Here is a 24,707-nt window from a genome sequence, read left to right as displayed (position 1 = left end):
TAAATTCACAAACTTTACACTGATTTTGCATATGGGTGTTCTCCAATTTTGTTTAAATTCACCTGGTTGAGAAAGAGAAAGAAAGAAAGGATTGAGAGAGAGAGAGAGAGGAAACCAGCCAGAGTTGCAAGGCTTGTTTTTTTTTTTTTGGTTACCTTGCAAGGCTTGTTTAATTTTTCTTTTCTTTTAATTTTGTTTTCTTTTACTTACAAATTAAAATAAAATTAATTTCCAACAAAGCACATGATGCCACATCAGGGTGGTATAAGGGATGGATGGAAATAAAGGTGGTTCATCAAACATAATCCAAAAAATTATGGTAAAAAAGTGTGTACATGTGAAGTGGTCATGATTTATACTCCTCAAATCCTTACCTGGACAAACAATTGTCCTTAGTGGACATCTTTGAGCACATTACCACTGTTGAAACAAAATGTGTTTTACACTTTGATCTTGTTTGGGAGAGAACAAAAGGTGGTGGATGGTTCTGGATAAGTTAAGGAAGAGAGGGCCACGTGCCCTACCCTTTTCCAATTCTCTTTTTTATTTTTTTAATTCAACATATTTATAGGTGGTTTTTTTATTTTTTTTTAATTAGGAGGCCAAAAATATAAGGGACTAAAGTTGTCATTTTTTTTATAGGGGATCAAAATCGCAACATTTTCAAACTTAGGGGGCGAAAAATATACTTTAGCCATTTACTAATAAGGCATAAAACTTAATAAGTTTATAATAACAACGATGTAGCAAAACAAACGTTTCTAATAACATCGGAAATGAAGACATAATAAGGCATACAACTTTATTACTATGCTTAAATACACTTTTGGTCCCCTATGTTTGCCACTGTAGCAATTTTTGCCCCCTAACAAAAACAACGCAATTTTGGCCCCCCTAATTTTCCCAACTATGTTTAGAAGCCGCCACGTGTCCCAAAAATGGGTCATAGTCGCAACTTTTTTGTAAAGATAATGTGTCAAAATAGCATATTTCCCTAAACATGGCAAAATTATGGGGTCAAAATTGCATTTTATTTTTTAGGGTGCCAAAATTGCTACGATGACAAAATTAAGGGACCAAAAATGTGTTTAAGCCTTATTACTCATAACAACGGAAATTAAAAAAACTTAGACACAAGTCTTTATTATTATGAAAATAAAATGAACTATTTTTTTACGCTTCCATCTCCGATAAGGTGATCAATTTATCCTTTTGGATATTCAAAGAAATCACCAACATCTAAATGAGCAGTGCCTATATCCCCATATCCATCATGATCACCATCTTCGGAACCAAACTGGGTCTCAATCTTTTTCTCTTTGTTTTTGAGTAATTGTTGTAACGTCCTATGTAACAGCCCGATTTTTGCTAAGTTTAATTTTAATTGTTTCAATGTGTGTTTATTTATGCTTGTATGTGATTAATTGTCCATGTGTATTTTAATGAGTTTTCGTGTTAGAAGGGTATTTTGGTCATTTGGTTAGCAAGGGTGAATTAGTAATTTTATGATGAGAATTATTTTTAGTGCTTAGTGTGAATTATTATTTTACTAAGTTACTCACTACTAAAAAAACAAAAATTAGAGAGGGAAATTAGTGAGGGAAAATGTAAAATTCCTCTCTAATTCCGTCACTAAATTTTGCGACCAAGAAATTTGTGAGGAATTTCATTTATAACCGGTGAGTGATCGTTATTATTATTTTTACCGTTAAGTGGGTAGAAACATTATGAATTGGTTAATGAGTGTGTTGAGCCCTTTAAGGCATTAAGAGTTAAGCCCAATAGTGGTGAGCCTATTTAAACCTTAGTCTTTGAGGAAATTAGGTCACCTAGTATTATTCATTCATTTCATAAGATTTTTGAGAGAGGTAGAGAGAGAAAGTTCAAGAGGAGGAGAAAAAGGGTTAGAAGAGAGAAAACTTGAAGAACCAAGAGGTGATAGAGATTCTAGGAGCTAAATTGAAGCTTTTGCTAGGATTATTGCTTATTGAGGTAAGGGGATTAGATTTCATTCATAATCTCTCAGTTTAGTTTCTTCCCTAATTCTATGCATATGTGCTTATTTGAAAAAGTGATTATTTTGCAGTTAGTTGTTGAAATTTGTGCTCTTGTTATGATGATATGTTTGAGTATATAAAATTGATGATAATTGAATTGTTGTTGATAAAATTGCATGTTCATGATATGTATAAATGAGTATATTGTGAATTGTGCTTAAATTGATGAATTGTACTATGTTGTTGTTGATTTGTGGTTGAATTCATGTTTAAATGAAGTTGTTGTTGAATTGGATATGTTGTTGTTGTTGATTTGTACCATGGGTATTCCATTTTCTGAAGTTGTTGTTTGAATTGGTGAAGTATGTGTTGAGTTGTTCATGTGGAGGACTAAAATGAACTTTTGATATATGAGGTTGTCGAATGAACTTTTGAAGTTGTTGGATGAGTTAGATATTTCTGTTTTCATGTGGTGGTTGTGTTAGTCGAGTCGATTGTGACAAAACGGGATTTTCGTTTGAGAAGTCGGTGTTTAAGCGCTTTTGCAAATAAGCGATTATGTGAGGTTTTGGAAAATGATTTTGGGATGCTTGAAACTTGAATTTTATGTAGATTATGATAGAGTTAAGTGTCAGGAGCGCGTAGGCGAAAACGACATTGAAAACGGGTTAACAATTTGAATTTTATGCGCGAAATGGTGAAAAATGCACTTTTTGAAAAGCTTATTCTGGACCTGATACTGTCAAAATCATGCCGTGATTGTTGCAGTCGTACCGCGATTTTGATGGCAGAATGTCCAGTGGTTTCTGGACTTAAAAACGCGCCGCGATTTCTAAAATCGTGATGTAACGCCCTCTTTGAATTATTAGATTTATTTAATTATTTAATTGAGTCTAAAATTTATTAAGAAGAGTTTAAAATATATTTATTTGATTATGTGATTTATTAAGTGGCTTATGTTGTTATTTAATAGATTAAGATTTGAAAATAGAAATAAGATTGAGTTGAGAGTTTGTTATGAGATTTTAGAGAGTTTTGAGGGAAAAAGAGAAATAAGATAAAATAGAAAAAGGGTTATAAATAGGAGAAACCTAGTTTAGAAAAAACATAACGTACGATCAATTTTGGAGAAAAGGGAGAAAAAGCCGAGAGGAGGGGGAAGACCTAGGAGTGCTGCGATTTTCATCTATAAGGTAAGGGTGGGACTAACATTCAATAATCTTAAGTCATTGATTCTGAAAATTGGATTTAACATGTTGTAGGTTTTAGTTTTTGAGAGTTTGGGAATTAGGGTTAAAAGCGGTTAATTGATGATTTTCTAAAATAATGTTTTTAGTAAGTTTTATATGGTTTTGAGTCTCTTTTGATCTATATAAATGTTTAGACAAATTTTGGAATGAAATTTGGGCATTGGGAAGTCAAAATTGGGATTTTTGGGTGAAAAATTGGTTTTTCCCGAGAGCTGCACAGTAACAGCATCTTCTGTTTCATGTTCTTGCGTCTTTTTCACACGTTTCCGTTTTGAACTAGGTTTTGGTGTAAAAATGAAAGTTGTAGATAATTGTGTTAGCTTTCCAGTGGCGTCGGTTTGACTTGAAAATGATTTTTGGTTTATGAGTTATGGTCAAATTACTGCACGTAGGTCACAGTGAATTTTTATGAATTTCAGCACAACTTTGTCCGAATTTGAAATAAAAACTGGTATTGATTGGTACAGAATTGGTCTTAGGTGTAAACACGAAAGTTGTAGGTATAAATGTTAGTTTTCTAATGCCGTTGGTTTGACTTCAAAAGGATTTATAGAATTTGAGTTATGGTCAAATTACTGAACGTAGGTCACAGTGAATAATTGATTATGATTGATGAATTAATATATGTATGTATATGTTTGTGAATACGATATTGTCCATGATTGATGAAGTGTTATATGTATATATGATGTTTTAAGATGTTGATTATTATTTGATGTTGTTCTATTGTGATATAATTGTATATGCATTACTTGAATTATATGTGAATAATTGAGACGTTGTTGACTTGCATTTGATATTATTATGTCATGCTGTTTTTGTATACTGCTGTGTTGATGTTGTTATTTAACTAAGCTGCATGAGTCGGTCTAAGTTGATTAAGATGATGAAGTTCCAAATTATTAGATTATACAAGAGTTTGTCGATTTAAGATGTTAAGAGGTCGAGTCCATGCATTAGCATTTCATTGTTGGGGGCTTGATGCCCTGGAGCCTTTGCTCAATTAAGTTGAGGGCTTGATGCCCTGGGAGCCTTTTTACGCTCAAATAAAGTTGAGGGCTTGATGCCCTGGAGCCTATTTACGCTCAAAGATTGGTACCACATGCATGATTAGAAGATTAAGTTACATAGTCAAGAGGTTAAGTTGTCAAGTTGTCAAGTTATCAAGTTGTCGAGTTGTTAAGTTGTTAATTCATGAAATTGTTTAAAGCTGTGATTCTTTATATGAACTATTAAAGAAGTGAATTATGATATATTATTATCTATGATGAATATTATGATGATTACATGATGTTGTCTATGAGTTATTAAATATGATTGATGATGCTTATGTTGTTAAATGTAATTGATGAATTATATGTTTGATATTATTGTTTGTGAAATCTCACCCCTTCTGTTTACCCACCATGGGTAACTAACAGGTAACCAAGAATAGTTGATGTCGTGTGAGCTTTCCTTCTCATGTGTCTTAGGTGCTCTGATACGTAACGGGATGGGAACTTTGTTATTGCTTTTCTATTCCTTAGTATTGTTTTTGAAGATTTATGACTATGTTTTTAGATTGGATTTTTATGAGACATTTATGAAGAGGCCTTCGTGCCAAAGACTGTTTTAGTTATTGAAATAAATTCCGCTGCGAAGTATTAAAGATCTTGTATTTGAATTTTAAAGGATAAATAGTTATTTATTCAGTTTATGATTTTAAGAAAAGAATGTGACATTCCGTTTATGTTGAAAAACTCTGATTATTTATGCGAAATTTTTATGTTGGGAAAACGGGGTGTTACACGTGACACGATTTTTGTGAACTATATCCTTCATATTTCACTATTTTTACCCCTTTTTGCTCTGTAATGTGTTGGGTATTTGTATTGGCTGCATGTGTTTATGCATCTCTATAAGATGTTGGGTATGATGCTCCAACATCCTGGCACGGTTCAATGAGCCTAGGTTCATGCTACTTGTACGCGCGCCCTTTATTGTTTAAGGAAACATTATTTCCTTATCTTATTGATCAAGTAACGCGCATATCTTCTAAGAATCAGCTGCGGAACATTTCTAAAGTAGATTTTATATTTTAGGAAATATTTATTATTGGTTGGAACGATCCTATAAATGTTCCGAATTTTTAGGACTTTCGAGTTTTTTTCTGATTCATGTTTTGTAGATTAGCTGAACCAATCTGCTTTGTGCTGAAGCCCAACTAAGTATTTAGCCCAAGCCGCTTCAGTATATAAGGAAGACTCCAAGACCTAATTGATCATTCAAGCCGTCATACTAAAAAGTTTAGATTTTTAGGGTTTTGAGTCTTTATGTATTCTGCTCTTGTATCGTTTGTGATGTAAGTTTAGAATCTTCTTTGTGTTCTTTCTTGTATTGTTTATGATACTTGTTAGGACAGTGTGTGAGTATTGATACTCTTCTGTACTACACCGAAGTTGTGAAACAATGTGTTAGTTGTTTGTGTTGGAAGGTAACTTCTACTTTGTTGTTTGTTTAGGTCTGATAGGTCACATGGGCTGTGACTGACCATTAGGATAGTGAGATGGAATCTCAGATCTAGGAGTTCATAGGTTGAAGTCTATACGGGTAGGTCCTAGGTCATATAGTATAAGCAAGGACTTTGCTGAGAGTTATTGAATAAGGACTACACTAGTGGATTTCCTTCCTAGCTTTGTAATGTAACAACCCAATTTTCGCTAGATTTATTTTTAATTGTTTTAATATGTGTTTGACCGTGATTATTTATCATTGAGTGCATTTTAATGGGTTTTAGTGCGTAAAGGGTATTTTGGTCATTTTGCAAGTAAGGGTAATTTAGTAATTTCATGGTGAGGATTATTTTTAGTGTTTCAAGTGAGAACCATTATTTTACTAAGTTACTAGTGTAGTTGTCGCGTCATTTTTCGGAGATCAAGGCTATTTGATTAGCTTTTGACTCACTAATTATTTCACGACTGAACATTTAATTTTATTATGAAAAGAGAAAAAAAAAGTTCAAACTACACCATTTTGAAAAGATTTAGGGTTCGGGGTTAGTTACATAAAGGGAAGGTATTAGCACCTTTATGTCCGTAGTACTCTACGGGAATTTAATGTTTTATAACTTGCTTGCTAAAAAGGAAATTAAAGTGATGATTAAAAGTAAAAAGAAAGTGAGACCTAATTTATCTACATTTTTTAGTGTTTGGAAGGACAAGGTCCCTTGCCTACGTACCCGTGAGGGATCAAAACCTCGTAGTTCGGGGTATAAATTGACGTTTGATTGGTTGTGTGTTTTTTTAGTTTTGAAAAAGATTTTAAAATGAAAAGCCAAGTGGCAAATGAGTATTTGTTTGTGTTTTTTATATTAAAAGAAAAAAGACTCAAAGTATGGTTAAATTGATGGAAGTTTGGTTAAGAAAGAAAATAAAAAAATGGCAATTACTTGATTTGGATCAAGGTATGAAAAATGTTTTTGTGATTTTTGTTATTTGCATGTTTTTTGGTTTTTGAATAATGGATTAAAATTAAACTAACGGAGCATAAAAATAAAAACGTAGGTACCTCATGGTGGCGTTGGACCATCACAAGGACCCTTGACCTAAACTACAAAGCAGATAAGAGGGATACACACACACGCACACATGCACCTACGACTATTACATAAAAGCCTATGGTACATTCTAAAGTCTGCGGAAAAATAAATGACAAGAAAAAAACAAATTATTTACATCAAAGCCTAATTTACATTCTAATATCCTTACTATAAGATAAACGACATAAATAAAACATGCATGAGAGAGTATAAAATAATAATTACAATGCTAAAAAATAAAAACAAAATGCATGAAAGATATACATAAGGTTGGGGGGGGGGCAACAACATTCAGGAGGTGCAGAAATTTAAAATGGATCTGGGCTTCTGGGAACAGATGGGGCGTTGGGCTTAAACCGGTTCAGTTCAAGCCTAGGTCGGTTCCAGGTGAACCGAACCGGTTCGAAAAGACATATATATAGGTTGTGTAGGGTTCTTTTTGTTCATTTTCAGCATAAATTTTGCTCTTCACTCTTCTTTTACAAAGTTACTATGTTCTCTCTCCTATATATCTTCATCTTCTCCGGCGAGAGAAAGACAGCAGCGGCGGCTGACCGTCGTAGGTGGCGGTGCCACCGCTGTAAAGCCTTATTTTTATTTTTATTTTGGTTTCTTGCTTATTTCCTCACCCTCTATTCCTGTAAAGCCTTGTTTGAACAGTGGTATGCGATGATGTTTAGGTTAGAGGCCGATTTGGTTATGTGTATTAGGTTGATGATGATTGAGATGCAGTTCGGTTGATGACTGCTGCAGGTTTTTTGGTTCGTAGTAATTGTTGTACGGTGCTGGATTCCTAGTGTTGAAAATTTTGTTATGGTTTTCTGTGAATTTTGGTTGTTGTTTCTTTGCAGGTTTCGGCGCTTTGAATTTCGGCCGTTTGGAATTTTTGATTTCTTTATGAATTTCAGCCTCCTTCTTTGTGTTATGCAGGTTGTTATTTATAGTGTGTGATTGAGACTTTAGGGTTTGTTGGAGGACGCGGATTTTGTGCTTGGATTAGGATGAGAGGAGCGTGATTCTACTCCTGGAAAATTGCTTGCCGATGAGCTGTTGCTGGATTGGAACTAATGCACGCGTGACAGACTGGATTTTTTTGGATCGGGACTGCTTTTTTGGACTTATGGACAAGAATAATAATAATAAAAGTAAAATAAAAAAAAGAGATAAAGACTAAAAAGAAATGATTTAAAAAAATAAATAAATAAATAAAGACTAGTTAAAATGATAAAAAAAAAAAAAAAAAAGTAAAATTGAAATTAATTAAAAAGCAAAAGATGGAATTAGATAAAAATAAAATAAAGGGAGAAGAGGGCCCGATTTGGAATCAAAATGAGGTATTTCAAAATACCTCTCTGCCGAATTTTTCACTGAAAAGACAGAGACTGATTAGGGTTAAACGACGTGTGTCAGTGGGACCTTAGGTCAAAAATTGGGGTATGACAGTAGTAATTAGTCGCGAGCAGAGAGAGAGAGAGAGAGAGAGAGAGAGCGAGAGGGAGAGAGGGAGGGAGAGAGAGAGAGAGACAGAGAGAAGGAGGGAGGGAGGGAGGGAGAGAGGGAGAGAGCGGGGGAGGGAGGGAGAGAGAGAGAGAGAGAAGTTGTTGATTGTGATGAATTCATGTTTAAAAGAAATTGTTGTTGAATTAGATATGTTGTTGTTGCTGATTTGTACCATGGGTATTCCATTTTGTGAAGTTGTAGTTTGAATTGGTGAAGTTTTAGTTAAGTTGTTCATGGGAAGGACCAAAATGAATTTTTGTTACATGAGGTTGTTGACTAATTTTTTGATGTTGTTGGATGAATTGAACCTAGAAGAATTTCTGTTTTCATGTTATGGTTGTGTTAGTTGAGTCGTTTGGGAGAAAACGAGTTTTTCCTATGAAATGTCGATCTTTAAGCGTTTTTGCCAATAAGTGATTATGTGAGGTTTTGGAAAATGATTTTTGGGATGGTTGAAACATGAAATTTTTGTAGATTAACAATTTGAATTTTACACGCGAAATGGTGAAAGACGCACTTTTTGAAAAGCTGATTCTGGACCTGATACTGTCAAAATCGTGCCGCAATTTTTCAGCTGTGCCGCGATTTTGATGGCAGAATGTTCCGTGGTTTCTGGACATAAAAACGCGCCGCGAATTGTGAACCATATCCTTCATATTTCACTATTTTTCACCCCTTTCCGCTCTGAATTGTGTTGGGTATTTGTATTGGCTGCATTGTTGCTAAAATAAATATCCTTGATGTGTAAGTTGGAACCAATGTTCCAACATGTGTTTAGGCATCTCTATAGAATGTTGGGTACGATGCTCCAACATCCTGGCACGGTTTAGTGTGCCTGGGTTCATGCCTACTTGTACGCGCGTTCTTTATTGTTTAAGGAAATAATATTTCCTTATCTTGGCAATGAATGTGGCTACTCACCATGGCGAGTTGTGTCTGATCAGACTACGTGAACATATCAGTTTTTCATCAAAAACCCCAATTTTCATCAACCCAAACCCCAAAACTTATTGGAACATTGCGCTATGAATAACCTATGATCTGAACACCAATTGTACACAAATTCAATGGATTTTCTACTCTATTAACAACCAATTACGACTTCAAAACCTAATTCCCAAACAACAACATGCTAAACTCAATATCAGAATTATACAACCTAATATTAGACAAAGTTAATTCCACCCTTACCTTAGATTGGTTGATTACAAGGTTCTACAAGCTTTCTCTTCTCTGACTTTTCTCTTCTCTTGATTTCTCCCTTTTCTCCCAAAAACTTGTTTTACGTGAAAAACTCTCTGACTCTTAGTTTTCCTATTCTTATTTTCTTAACCAATTCTCTTAATTCTACTTAATTCCACTAAACTCCTCTAAATTCTAATTCAGCCCCTCAAGCCTAATTATTCTATTTTTAATTATATACTATTAAATAATAAAATAAAGTCATTTAACAAAATAACAACATACCACATAATCAATTAAATCATATAATTAGACCCTAAACCCAATAAAATAATTAAATAGATAAATAGGGTGTTACAACTCTCCCCAACTTATAAAATTGTCGTCCTCGAAAATGTACCTCATGCAATCAACTCTGGATAAGACTCCAGCATCTTACTTTCCAACTCCCACGTTAAACTTTCACCAGTCGCTCCTCCCCAAACGATTTTCACAAGAGGTATCTCCTTGCCTCTCAACTTCTTCACTTCGTCGATGTTTTGTACTCAATGTTCGACGACTTCCTCTATCAAAAAAGTGTATTCACCGAGATTACATCCACATTCCTCAACCAACTTAATATTGTAATTGCAACCGTCAACCATCAGCACCATCATTTTGTTCAACACCTCCAAAGAATACGTAGAAATAAGAATTCGTGCAAAATCAATTCTACCTCTTTCCAAAGTACACTCATCCTCCCGCACAAACCTTCCACACTTAGAAACACATAGCTTGAAAAAATTTATGTTCCAAGCATGTACCGGCGTACCATAGATTCGTACCCAAGCACCACGTTCATACCAAACTTCTTTCGACGTCCATTTATGCACATCGGTAAGAAACAATCCAAAAAAATCAGCAGCATCATTAAAAACTTGTAAAACATCACCATTATCACGGCAACGTATCAAACCCCGCATCCTCCCATTGGAATCACTTCAACAGTATCAAACCCCGCATCCTCCACACGTTGTATTGATACCAACGTTTCCTCGTGCTAACCGTTGCCACCAAACCTGAACCGGCCCAATCTCTGTCTTCTTCAGCAAACTGGTACTCAATCACCCCCTTATTAATCAAATTGCCCTCTGAACCAGTCAGTACAAAGTTCTCAGGTTGTTCCAAATCCTCATCCAAATCGACGGATTTAATAACCTTCCCGTCGTCAGCAATAGTAAGGACGACGACTTCCTTGTTCTTTGGAACTGCCATCCCTCCGGCACCCTCCTTCAATAACCGTGTCTGCTGCCCATCATACCCCCATCAGAACCTCCTTCTCAGCCCCACTATCACCGTTATCCCTCACCACGCCTTTCCTGAACCTCGCACTTTTTCTCCCTCCCCGCTTCTTCCCCTTACAACCGTCGCAGCTCCCTCACGCTTTCTCACATTCTTTTCTCCCTCACCAGTACCGCTCTCCACCTCCTTCCTCCTTACTACGCCAACATCTTTACACCCTACTGACTTAGAAACCCTTAAGATAACCAAACCAGACATTGTTGAGAACATTACATAACTTATATGGATTTTTGACGTTCGTAAAGCGAGCAAAACCATAAACCTGTCCTCGTGCATTCCTTTTTCTTGCAATGAACACATCCGTTAATATTCCGCACACTTCGAATTGTTGTCTGAGATGAAAAACGGGAATGCATTCCAGTGTGTTGGTGAAGTTGAAAGAAACCTTCCATCCATAAACTGATATGTCTAGTCCATTCTAATCATAAATGTCGAGCTCAGAAGCCATGCCATTCACGTACAAACGCGCATGAGTAGAAACGCACTTTCCTGTACCACCTGTAGAAGGAATCGCATCTGCCAAACCTTGTGAAGACCGTTAATAAACCCTAGAGTCATCCCTGCTATGTCAAACTTCCAGCCCATTACCTGTGTCGTCGAGTCGTTCTGAATCTCTTGATATGTCCTGTCGTCCCGCTGCCATTGCGTCGCTTTCCTCTTCCTTGACCTAACCACGGACCAATTTCCCCGATCCCCCAATTTCTTCCACCCTGGCTGGACCCCTATCCCCCCAATGTTCCTCTCCGCCAGCGAGTTACTCCGGCGCGGTTGGCCGTGACTCTCATGACCTCTCTCTCTGTACTCTCATCGTAATATGCTTTGCGGTTTTTTTTTTTTTTTTTGAAGGAATGCTTTGCGGTTGTATTGATTATATGAACTATAAAAGCTAATGTGCTTATTTGGGTAAAAGCTACAAAATGTGAATTTATGAGTTTAAATTATAAATTAAGAAGAAAAATGCCAGACTAAAATTTGATACCCCATACATTTTTATAATTCTGCCATGTACATTTTTATTTATACAAATCTTTGAAAATCTTTTTTTTTTTTTTTTTTGTCAGGTAGACTAGTGGCTAGAATTCACCTTATAAGGTGAATAAGTGGGGTGTCGGGGTTCGAACCCCAACCTCTGCATATAATAATGCATTGTCCTACCAACTGAGCTAGAAAGTCGGGGTATCCGTCACTATTTGATAATCTTCTAAACAATTTATTATTTCCACAAATAAATTTATAGTCAGCCATATGTGATTAGGATTAGTAAAATAATTTTTTGAGGGGAGGGCCAGTAAAATATTAAATAGTAAATATTTCACATGTTGCATTCCACCTGTCTTTCTCCACAAAATGATTTATCATTTTATAAAAACGAAATGGTCTACTCTCATTGTTACTTATTAGTGACTACTCTATCAAAAAACCGTTGTAGAACACAAGGTGAGTTCTTTTCTCCTAACAATTTTTCTCCATACACTAGAGTTTAGGATGGAACTCCTGACCACTTGTTTAAGGCTTTGCTTGTGAGTTTGGAGGGTATTGAGAGGGAGTAGGACTTTGGATAATATATTTTTTCTCGTAATACAAAATCCTCTAAATTTAAAAAAATTCAAAAATCCTTTTATATGAATTCTTCAAATTTAATTTTTTTTTTTTTTTTTTTTACAAAAACAAAACGATATTCATTCATTCAAATTCATAGAGTATGCAAAACAGTCAAATCATTGATTGAATATGTAAGTGGCTGAAGCCGGTCTTTCAATATAGAGCAAACGATCACCACAACATGACACAAAATCAAACAATTTCGCACAAGACGACAAACAACACAACGCCGCACACAGACGACAAAATCAGGAAAAAACACAAACAAAACTTGATAAATTCTTCTATTATATGTACATTCTTCTAAAACATTTTTTGTACACCCTATGATTAAAAACACAAAGAAAACAATTTAATTGAATTTATAAAATAAAAGATACAAATTATCACCCTATTTTTCTATTATATGTACATTCTTCTAAAACATTTTTTGTACACCCAATGATTAAAAACTTGCATTTTTTGTACATCCTTTTGATTTCTGTATCGTAATCCTTGATATTGCATAGAACCATCGTCAAATGTGGTTGATACGACTTCAATCACAATCATATTACACTCACAAAACTTTACGCTGCGGCTCAAATAATGGTGACTATTAGATCAAATTAATCTTTATAAAACTAGTCTGTAAGATGAGGATTGCAACCATGCACCAAACAAACCCAAATTTTTAAACATCCATAGCTGTTTTTTGTTGTTGTATGACAAAAACAGAAGCTTTATCAGCAGCATCAGTTGAAGCCAACAGATCTCCTAAAACACCAAGTTCAGGATACTCACTCCATTGCAACAATCCACAAGTTTGAGGAGTTTCAATCCCAGCTTGTCTCCCAACAATTATCAAATCAAATTCAGTTACCAAAGACCTAATAATCAATGCTGTTTCAGGTCCATCTTTCACAGTTTCTTCAACATATTTAACACTTACATCACCAACTTTATTATTTGTCTTAATTTCACTCAACAATTCATTTTCAAGTAAACCCTCCCAATAATCCTTTGATTCATCAACATGAAAAGCCAAGAACCTAACAATAGTTAGTTTAACATGTGGATTCTTAGTCATTCTCTTTGTGAAAAAAAGTGCTTCTCTATCATCTTTCCCACCTATAAACATCAAACACACATTATAAGGTGTTTCTGGTGAGAAAATATGTGTCATTTGTGCTCTTTCAATTAAAATACCAACAGAACATGGTGCTCTTTCCATAACCCTAAAATTCAAGTCCCTTAACGACTCGTCTTCTAACTCGATTGAGTTACCATCGCTCGACCATTTCCGATGAAAAGGAAGGATAATAAGTGATGTAAACTTGTCAAGTGCTAATGTACAAATATCATCATACATCATTTCTGCCGGTGATATCGCCGTGAATGTGTTGACAACTAAACAATCATTGAACTCTCTTTCGAAACTTTGAAATGATTCTAAAAGCTTCTCAGCCATTGATATGTTTGAATTTGATTTCTTCTTTTTTTGAAGTTGGTGACAAATGAAGATTGGTGAAGCTCTTCCTATTAGTTCAATGAGTTGAAGTGCGTAAGTGAATAGTGGTTCGTCTTTTGTTGGATATGTTGCTTCTAGAAGATTTATTGTTGCTGGAATGTTGTCTGTTCTATGAATACATGCTAAAACTCGAAGTTCCGAGTTACTTTTGAGATCTGCTATGTTTCTCTTTGTGTAACCTGTATATTTCTTTGCTGGATCATAGATATAACCCAACAGCATTGGAATCAATGTAAAGTTTACTATGATGGACATCATCAATAAAGCAAAGACGTTATCTGGTAGCTCCTGCATTCACATAATTAAAGCAAATATAAGTATAAAAAATTCTTAAAATCGATGCTTGAAAATAGCTTACTGTTGAGTTTGTGATCTTATCGGTATTGAATCAACAAAAACATGAGAAAAGAAATACCAGTTGAGTTTTGAAGAATTTATATTTGTTTCGTTGTTTTTTAACAAACCGACACTGATTGAGTCATCCTTTCAGTCGTCACGATGAGTAAGACTGTGATATTCTTTTAGAAACTAAATTAGCCCACTCATAGGAGAGAATCGAACCTGAGATCTCGAGGAGGAGCACACTCCCGTGTCCCAAGCCATTGAAGACAATACCATTAGGGCAACCCAAGTGAGTTAAGACTATGATATTCTAATTAAGGTAAGCAGCATAAATCACAGCTAGAGGTTTGAGCGATACTTAAACACTGGTTCACTCACAATAGATTGTATGAGAGACTTCCCCACTCTAGAAAAAACTTTACATTCTATAAATTTTATCGTCACATTTACCCTAATCATTTTTCTCGATTTTCATCTCACTTCTCAAGTTCTCATGAGGATCGTGCCAATAGTACTACATTTTTTTTTTGTAAAAAAGAGGGCCAAAGGCCCAATAGTACTAAATATTTTTATATAAGCAAAAAGCTACTTGTATCTAGTCGAAATTTAAACCAAATGCACGTACTTTTTTGCTTATATGAAAAACTGAAATATTATCATAAATTTAACGAATAGTATGAAATGAGAAATATTGAGTTTGACATCATGTGTCTCATTTTTTTTTTCACTCAAGTAAAATATAGAAAATTACTAAATAATTATGAATTGAATTAACATTAAGATGATATGAAATAAAATGCTTACATGGGAGTCTCTAACCACAGCGAAAGCAGAAATCTCGACAACGCCTTTGGAACTCATAATCAAAGCTAGAGACACAGCATCCTTCAATGGCATCTTACTGCGTAAAGGAACTATCATGCAAGCAATAAATTTGGTAACAAAAATCACTACAATAAGAACCAAAGTTTGCACCATAAAATCATCAATACTTCCATCATTTTCATTTCTCCATCTCAACAACTCTTTGAAATCTACCCTCATAACACTTGTAGTCACAAACAATGGCATCAAAATCTCATTAACAAAAGTATCAATTTTTTTTATAATAGCTGTGCCTAATGGAGGTCCTTCTGGAATAGCCAAACCCAACACAAAAGGTCCAAAGAGACTAAAGAATCCAAATTTATATGAAGCATAGGATGATAACAAAGCAAATATGAGTGCACTATAAACATAGTTATCATTCACATGAGAACCTTCCGGCGTCTCTTTTATAATCCAAAACATCGCTGGTCGAATAATGAATATAACCAATAGTATAAAGAAGATAGCGGACGCAATGCAAAGCAAAGCATCTGCTAAACCACGCTCCGCGTATAATTTCTCAAACGTCATTAACGATGCTATGAATACACTGAAAATTTCACTGACTAATGATGCTGATTGGCCGATTCGACCCAATTCGGAATTCAAGATCTTGAGATCACTTAATGTTGAGGAAATGACAGGGAAAGGAGTCATACAGAACAATCCAATGATAATTGTAAATATCTTCGTTCGCCCGGGGTGTATGAATCTTTGCGAGATGAACATTAGAACCGCAATGCCACATAGAAAAGGAACCACTATAGCACTACAGCCTATGATGGTGGTACCACTTCTAGTTTTGTGGACTACACTCATATCTGTTTTGACACCAATGTAGAATAGGAAGAGCATGTAACCAAATAAAGCAAGAAGCCCTAGACTTTCCTGTGAATCATAGAAGAACAACCTTTTCATCCATAATTTCCAAATTTTATTGAAGGTAGCTGCTATGATTAGGCCAACCTACACAAAACAACAACTAACATATATTAGTGATCTATGAAGCGCTGACACAGACACCAAACACGGACAAATATAAACGCTTGTAATAATATTACAAAATAGAAGTGATTGGATTACATGTGTTGGTGTCCGATACTGACACATGCTAAACACCAGACACACCTTCAACCTGATGTGTCGTTCCTACAACAGACATATATCGGACACCAATCATATCTTCAATATTAATTGTCGGTGCTGCATATTAGTCATTACGAATAGTAACAACTTGTTATCTCTTCCAAGAAGAAAAATGTAACATGCTATAACATATATATCAACAAATAAACAGAAAAACAAAAACAATAACTACAATGGCAATACAGGAACATAATTGGACTTACAATGCTCATAGAAGTAAACCTGGGGATTCCAAAACGACGGAATATACATTTAAACAAAAAAGTTCCAAAGAAGATTATACACATTTGCACCTGCAACACCGGCAAAGAATTTACAAAAATCACGCCTGAATCCATCGGTCCATGCGACGGTTCCAGCGAATCTACCCGCAGCGGCAGGTTTATGCATGTTTTATAAGAGTTAATAGGTATCTCATCTTGTTCGGAAGACATGCTATATCAAAACTATATATGTTGATTGTGTTCCTTTTATTAATGTTCTTCTCTTAATTAACAAGAGAAAGAAGCAAAAGGAAAGGAAAATTCATTATTGCAAAGAAAGTTCAAAATGCAAGTAATTTGTGATAGAACATTTGTTTTGTTTTTTCGTTAGACATGTTAATCTCCAGCAAATAGTAGTCATAGACAACTAATAGGTAACTCTATTCTGCTGCATAAAGTTTCCTTTCTAATAATATATGAAATTGTGTTGTGGATTTTGCTGTATATATTTATTTTGCAAAGGTCTAAATATAGATAAATACAGGTAAACTAATCAAATGCTTTTTTAATGAAAAAAATAAGTATGCATAATTTCAATGATCAAACACAACACATCACAAATAAATAAATTTGTTAGCAACACAAATTCAAAAACTATATTACAATTTGTTTCTGTTTTCTTCTTATTTTTTATTTTTGATATAATTTATATTTAGTTTTTTTAGGTTTTCTATTTACTATATTTAAAACAATGGTTCAAAATGGCTGTCAACTTTTTTTGGCGTAATTTTCTATTGTGTGTAATCTTAACTGTTGATAAAAAAAAAATTATGTGATTGTGATTAATGTTGTGTATTGAGATTGATTTATCATTTTCATAATGTGAAACGTCTGATCTTGTTCAATCGCATTTGATTTTAGTTTTTGTAGAGAATATAAATTCATCAAACCCCTTTTATATATTTTTTTTTTAAACACAAACACTTTTCTATTATTTTTTTCACCAGATTTTTATACAATTTTTCACACACCAATCACACAACTGGTGATTTATTGAAAAAGAAAAATTAAAACAACTTAAGGGGTCTTTGACTTTTCTTAAAAAAAAAAAAATTGAACAACTTTTCTTGAAAATAGTTAATTATATAATAACTCTAAATTAATATTGTATTCTAAAAAAGTTCAATTATAGCTGCAAAATGTTTCTAATTAGAGGAACAGTGAACAAAAACATGAGTGAGAGAGAGCGAGGTCGTCTGAGAGATAGAGGCGGTAACCCTTGGTACCATTGAGGGCCACCGCGCCGGCATTCTCCTTCGCCGGTTGTGAGACACATTGGGGGGATAGGGGTCCAAGCAGGGTGCCACCAAACGGAGGGATAGGGGAGAGTGGACTGTTGTGAGATCGCGAAGAAGGAAAGTGCCAGAACAAGAGGTTGGAAGATGGGACAGGCTTTAGGAGGAATAGCGGCAAGGAGGTTCAAGGTTTCAGAGGTACAGATAGTCTAGGGTTAGGGTTAGGTCAGGTTTCGTGTATCACCACAAACATCCAGATTGGCAGCAGTATTATTCCGATAAGGATAACTTCTTTGATCAGCACAATTTCGATGAATTTCCCTATGCAAGGGCAGGACGATCGAGAGATACCATGGTCTTGCGCGATGGTGGTTATCAGGTGCAAAATCATACGCGTTCCAATTATCGTTCCTACGGGAAAGAGAATATGCACCATGTGGATACCATTGAGGTTGATCACGTGAAATAAAGGAAGGTACACAGGTCTCGTTCATGGCAACGTAATCAGGACAAACTCAATATCAGTGGTAAGTCTCAGCAAGATTTTGTATCTTTCTATTTTACAAACGTACCACATGACATTTCCTATATTTTGTTACGGCAAGGGTTTGAGGTTTGTGGGATTATGGTGGATGTGTATCTAGCTAGGAAACGTAACGTTAATGGCGGTGCATCTGGCCTTGTGACATATAGTAAGGTGAAGGATGTTGAGAAACTTTTGAAAGCGTTAAACAACGTTTGGTTTGGTGACTGGAAGGTAGTAGCCAAGGTTGCCAGTTTTGATCGTTTTGGGAAGAACCAGGCGGAGGGTGGGAAGCGAGATGAGGGAGAGAAAATTCACGAGGGAGAAAAAAGTAAGCTTGAGGGAGTAAAAAATTATGAGGGCGACCAAAATGCTTTGGTTGTGAGGGATGAAGTGGTTGACGTTGAGGTGGGTGAGGATGAGCTATTAGGTTATGTTCCGAAGAAGAATAGTAATGTGGCGGTGATTTCTAAACAGCAGTATGTTCTTATTTATCGGTATAACATTCAGGATGTGACGTGGGCTACAAATGGTTTAATGGTTATGGCGTTAAATTGAGAGGCTATACTTGTTCTACAACGCCGTATTTATGATGCTGGTTTTACTTCACTTGATCTTGTTCGGATGGGTGCAGACAAGGTTCTTTTGAAATCTTCCGATGAACGGGAGGCGAGTAGTATTATTTCCACAACAACATATTTCTTTGGTAATTTTTTCTCGACATTTAAAAGGTGGACTAAAGATTGTGTGGTTCGAGAAAGAGGAGTGTGGGTGTGAATTTATGGTGTGCCACTACATGCTCGGAATTTTAATTTCTTTAAACTTTGTGTATTTGATTGTGGAAGGTTGATGAGAGTAGATGATGTTACAATTGAAAAGGAACGACTGGATTACGCATATGTTTTAGTTTCAACGCCGTCTCTTGAGGTGATAAATGATTATGCTAAGGTGGTTGTGGATGGTATACTTTTAGAGTTTAAACTTATTGAGGAATAGGGTTACGATTAAGGTATGACGCATGCATATATGATTATGAAGTTGAAGCCGAGGAACATCGTTTTGACATGGGTGATTCTCATGATGCTTATGATGACCGAGGCGAGGTTGATGTATTTTTGAAGCAATTATCTGATGATTGGCAAAACGAGGAGCGTGAAGGTGTGGCGCATTCATATTTACATAAAAACAATGCTTCTCAAGTGTCTGGTTCTTGTGATTTTGTTCTCTAAAATAAGGGTCTAGTGCCAACAGTACACGCAAACATTTCCAATGAGGCTTCGGCTACTATTGTTCCTGGTGCATGCTCACCTCTGCAACGTGTTGTTTTGACTCGAAATGATGAAGGGACTCAATCTGAATGTTCTGATGGTGGTTCAGGTGTTGGAGGCAGCGCAGATGTTGTTGTTGATTTAGTAGATAATAACGTTGATACAGTGAATGATGGGGAAGGGAGTAGAAGGCGTGAACAGCTGATTCGTGGTCCGAGAATTATCAAACGTACCACTTCTTGTCCTCCGATTAGAGGTCGCTCTGTAAATTCAGGACCATGGAGTTTGGAATGGCTTAAGAGCCATAATGGTGTGGGAGAGGGAGGTACTCTTATTTCTAATAAAAAGGTAACAATTAATTCTTCCTCTACAAGTGGTCCGTGTGCTAATAAAAAAAAGGGTGCTAGTTATCTAAGACATACGGCGCAAAGCATGAGGCGTATTGCTAGACTTCCGGCAAAAGATCGTGAAGATGTTCTCCGTGCTCTGAAAAGAAATGTTAAGAAGCGGAAGGGGCTAGTTGGTGACTCTCAGGCACATGTACTCTCAAAAGCTGATGTGGTTAAGTCGAGTAACTCTCAGCCATCGGTTAATAATGATTGGCAAAACTGGTTGGTGCTTCATGGTATTGATAAAGTGGCTAATGAGGACGTTAAGGAGTTAGGGAAGGAACTTGGTCTCAAATTTAATGGAGACAAAAATATTATGTTTGATGTGTTATCTAGTGTGAGACCAAAAAATAAAGAGGGTGTTGGGAAAGGGAAGTGAGTTGGGTGGTGAGGGTGTCGAGAAAGGAGTGGTAGGTGGTGGAGTGGGTTTCAGTTGTTTTAATGAAGCTTATTTCATGGAATGTAAGGGGTCTGGGGAGTTTTGAAAAGAGGAGGGAGGTGAGACAATTGGTGAGGTAGAAGTGTCCTTTTATTCTTTGTATTCAGGAATCCAAATGTGTTAATTTTGATGATATGATGTGTCAAACCATTTGGGGCGACCCAAATGTTTGTTATTCTTTTCAGCCTTCTTTGGGTGCCTCAGGTGGTTTGGTAACTCTTTGGGATAATTTTGAGGTGGAAGTGTGGTCGACTACTTCTTTTGATCATGTGTTGATAATTACAGGCATATTTTACAAGTCTAATGAGCAATTTGTTGTGATCCATGTTTATGCCCCGTGTGATGTTTCTAGTTAGCAGGCTCTTTGGGTGAATATCTCTAACAGGTTGGTGAATTTTACTAAGCCGAATGTTTGTGTCTGTGGTGACTTTAATGCGGTGTGTTAGAAAGGCGTAGTGAGGGATCTATTCAGCGTCTTTCAAGGATGGAAGGTTTTAATCAATTTATTGATGGTAATATGTTGATCGATCTTCCTCTACGGGGTCGTAGTCTTACGTGGTACAAGGGAGATGGTAAATCTATGAGTCGCATCGACCGTTTTCTTTTATCTGATAGATGGTGCGTGACTTAGCCTAATTGTTTTCAGCTGCCCTCATCAACAGGGTTATCTGATCACAGTCCGATAGTGCTCTCTGTTGATGAGGAGAATTTGGAGCCTAGACCGTTACGTCTGTTAAAATGTTGGGAAAATTTTCCAGGTTACAAAATTTTTGTTAAGGATCAATGGCAGTCTTTTCAGTTAGAGGGATGGGGTGGATATGTTTTTAAAGAGAAATTCAAGATGATTAAATTAGCTTCAAGGGATTGGCACCTTAGGCACTCACAAAATTTACCTGCAAAACAATTGTCATTGAAGGATAAAATAACAACTTATGATCTGAAAGGTGAAACAGTCGACCTTATGGAAAGTGAGCTAGAGGAGTATCATGGTCTAACAGAGGATTTGTTCTCTTTGTCTCGCACTCATTCTAGTATATGTTGCCAACAATCTCAGGCTCACTAGTTGCGGGAAAGGGATGCTAACTCTAAATTTTTTCATAGCGTCATGTCCAGCCGTCGAAGAGGTAATGCTGTCTCTTGTTTCCTTGTTGACGGTGTTCTGATTGAGGGGGTTGATAATGTTCGAAGAGAAGTTTTTTCATATTTTTCGACTCATTTCCAATCGTGTATTGTTGAGCGCCCTAGCATGGCAGCCCTTCAGTTCCCATCGCTGACTTATAGAGAGGGTGCGGGGCTAGTGAAACCGTTTTCTATTGAGGAGGTAAAGACAGCAGTGTGGGACTGTGAAAATTATAAATGTCCGGGCCCTGATGATATTACTTTCGGCTTCATTAAGGACTTTTGGGACGTGGTGCAGGATGATGTCATGCGATTTCTTGTCGAATTTCATAGGAATGGGAGGTTGACCAAAGGAATAAATAGTACTTTCATCGCTCTTATTCCTAAGGTTGAGAGCCTGCAACGTCTGAATGATTTCCATCCAATCTGTTTGGTGGGAAGTTTGTACAAGATTCTTGCGAAGGTTTTTGCTAATCGTCTTCATTCTGTTATTCGGTCTGTTATATCAGATACTCAATCTGCTTTTGTAAAAGGTTGCCAAATTCTAGATGGTATTTTGGTGGCGAATGAGGTTGTTGATGATGCAAGGAAATATAACAAGGAAGTGCTTCTTTTCAAAGTGGATTTTGAGAAAGCTTATGACTCTATAGACTGGGGTTATTTAGATGAGGTGATATGCAAGATGGGTTTTCCAGTTTTGTGGAGGAAGTAGATCAAAGAGTGCATAGGCACGGCCACAACATCGGTTTTGGTTAATGGGTCCCCTACGAATGAGTTCAAGTTGGAGACCGGTCTGAGACAAGGTGATCCGCTTTCCCCTTTTCTCTTTCTTTTGGCTGCAGAAGGTTTCAATATTTGATAAAGTCCTTAGTTGATAATCACTTATTCCATGGTTATAAGGTGGGTTCAGATATTACTACGGTTGTCTCTTATTTACAATTTGCGGATGATACTTTAATAAAAGCTGGAAAAATTTTGGGCCAATGTTAGAGCGATGTGTGATGTTCTTATTTTGTTTGAAGCTATATCTGGGCTAAAGGTGAATTTCACTAAGATTCAGTTGGTTGGTGTTAATGTTCAAGACTCCTGGTTAACTGAGGCAGCAATAGTTATGAGGTGTAGGATTGGAAGTCTACCTATAGTGTATTTGGGGCTGCCTATAGGAGGTAATGCTCGTCTTCTGTCTTTTTGCAAACCGATGATTCTTCGCATTAAATCTAGATTGTCTAGGTGGAAGGCCAAACATTTTTCTATTGGTGGTTTCCTGGTTCTTTTGAAGTTTGTCCTGTCATCTATGCATGTTTATGCTCTTTCTTTTTTCAAAGCTCCATCAGGTATCGTCTCCTCTATTGAATCTATTTTAAACTTTTTTTTTTTCAGGGGGGGGGATGACGACCATAGGAAAATAACATGGGTGAACTTGAATTCGGTTTGTCTAAGAAAGGAACTTGAATTAGGTAAGTGGTGCTGGAGATTGTTGACTAAAAAGAAGAGTATGTGGTATAGGGTGTTGTCGGCGAGATATGGAGAGGAGGGAGGTAGGTTATTGGACGGGGGGTAGGGCTGTCTCAGCTTGGTGGCGTGTTATTGCTGCCCTGCGGAGGGAGTTGTGGTTTCGTAATCATGTCTGTAGAGTGGTGGGAGATGGGAAACAAACTTATTTCTGGTCGAATGTGTGGCTTGGTGGGGTGTCTTTAAAGGATAGGTTTAGAAGATTGTTTGAGGTGGCAGTGGACAAATGGGTGTCTGTGTTTGATTTGTGTCAGTTGGGGTGGGGGGAGAATGGAGAGGCGTGGAAGTGGAGGCGAAGGTTGTTTGCTTGGGAAGAGGATAAGGTGGGAGAACTTTGTTTATTACTTGAAAATGTGAATTTACAGGTTAACAAGGAAGACATCTGGAAATGGAATTTGGAAAAATCAAATATATTCTCCGTTCGTAGCACTTACAATTTACAAACTACTCAAAATAATGTTGATGTTCATGTGGATGTGAAGCGGCTCTGGCAAAAGGATATCCCGCTGAAGGGGAAGGTTTTCGCTTGGCGTCTGCTGCGGAATAGATACCAACAAAAGACAACTTACTTCGGCGTGGAGTTATCAATAATGATTCTTGTCTGTGTGTTACTGGATGTGGCTCTCTAGAAACTGTCAATCATTTATTTTTACATTGTTCGGTTTTTTATTCTGTCTGGAATCTCATCCTTCGCTGGGTAGGTCTCTCAATGGCTGCCCCTTTCTTGGCATTAGATCATTTTACTCAGTTCAGTTTTGGTGGTGGGGGAACCCAGGTGCGGCAATCAATTTTAACTGTAATTTGGTTTGCTATGGTGTGGGAAATTTAGAAAGAAAGAAATAACAGGATTTTCAACGGTAAAGAGTGCTCGACTTTGCGTTTGGTGGACAAAATAAAGTTACTTTCCTTTTCGTGGTTGAAGATGAAATGTTTATCTCTCAATTACCATGGTTGGTGCCTGAATTCTCTCGCAACTTTGGGCTATGGCTAGGTGCATTTTCTTTTGATTGTTTTTTGCTGTTTTCTTTTGCCCTTGTAAATATTGTTTATACTTTTCATGTTTTCTAGGCACATCTTGTGCTAAGAAAACATTTTGATTTGGTAATATATTTCATTTTAGCCTCTTCAGAAAAAAGAAAAAAAAAAATTGTATTCTTTTGTATAATATTATTATCCTTCCAAATTTTTAAGGTTAATGCATTTTGTAATTTATAATGCATTTTGATATTTTATGGATCATAAACGTATAATTGACTGTGATTCTTTGAAATAAAGATTGATTTTTAATTATATTAAATAGAATTAAAAATTAAATATTACACATTTGAATCAATTGAGTTCAACTAGTTTTTATAACTCAATGAACTAATGACAATACTGGTAATGTCTCCCTGTTTTGCCAACAGTGACTCCGTGTAAGTATACAACTTTACATTTTAGTCCCTCTAAAAAATTTGAAGGGCTAAAAGTCAGAAATTTTTTAAAGGGCCTAAAACGAAAAGTAAGTATATTTATAGGGACCAAAAACATATTTAACCAAGTGACGTTAAACCACACATTTTGGAGAAAGAAATTAGAAATAGTCTTGGTTGTTGAAAGGTTCATTTAATTTATTCATTGTTATAACACAAGACAAACACTTCAG

The 24,707-nt window shown here is 36.1% G+C and overlaps 1 protein-coding gene across 1 annotated transcript; it reads right to left on the bottom strand.

The window, feature by feature from the left end:
- Window positions 1-12,619: 12,619 nt before the first annotated feature.
- Window positions 12,620-16,704, bottom strand: LOC25496517 (cation/H(+) antiporter 8). The gene is made up of 4 exons (XM_013596896.2): window positions 16,608-16,704; window positions 16,304-16,371; window positions 15,106-16,134; window positions 12,620-14,247 (listed from the first exon to the last, which is right to left on the bottom strand). Exons 1-4 carry the CDS (start codon window positions 16,702-16,704, stop codon window positions 13,123-13,125), a joined length of 2,319 nt encoding a protein of 772 aa, XP_013452350.1. The 3' UTR covers window positions 12,620-13,122.
- Between the last annotated feature and the right edge of the window lie 8,003 nt (window positions 16,705-24,707).

The sequence above is a fragment of the Medicago truncatula genome, chromosome 6 (assembly GCF_003473485.1).
Source record: "Medicago truncatula cultivar Jemalong A17 chromosome 6, MtrunA17r5.0-ANR, whole genome shotgun sequence".
NCBI classification, from domain to species: domain Eukaryota; kingdom Viridiplantae; phylum Streptophyta; class Magnoliopsida; order Fabales; family Fabaceae; genus Medicago; species Medicago truncatula.
Note: the sequence above shows the minus strand (reverse complement) of the source record. Positions and strands in the feature narration are given on the sequence as shown.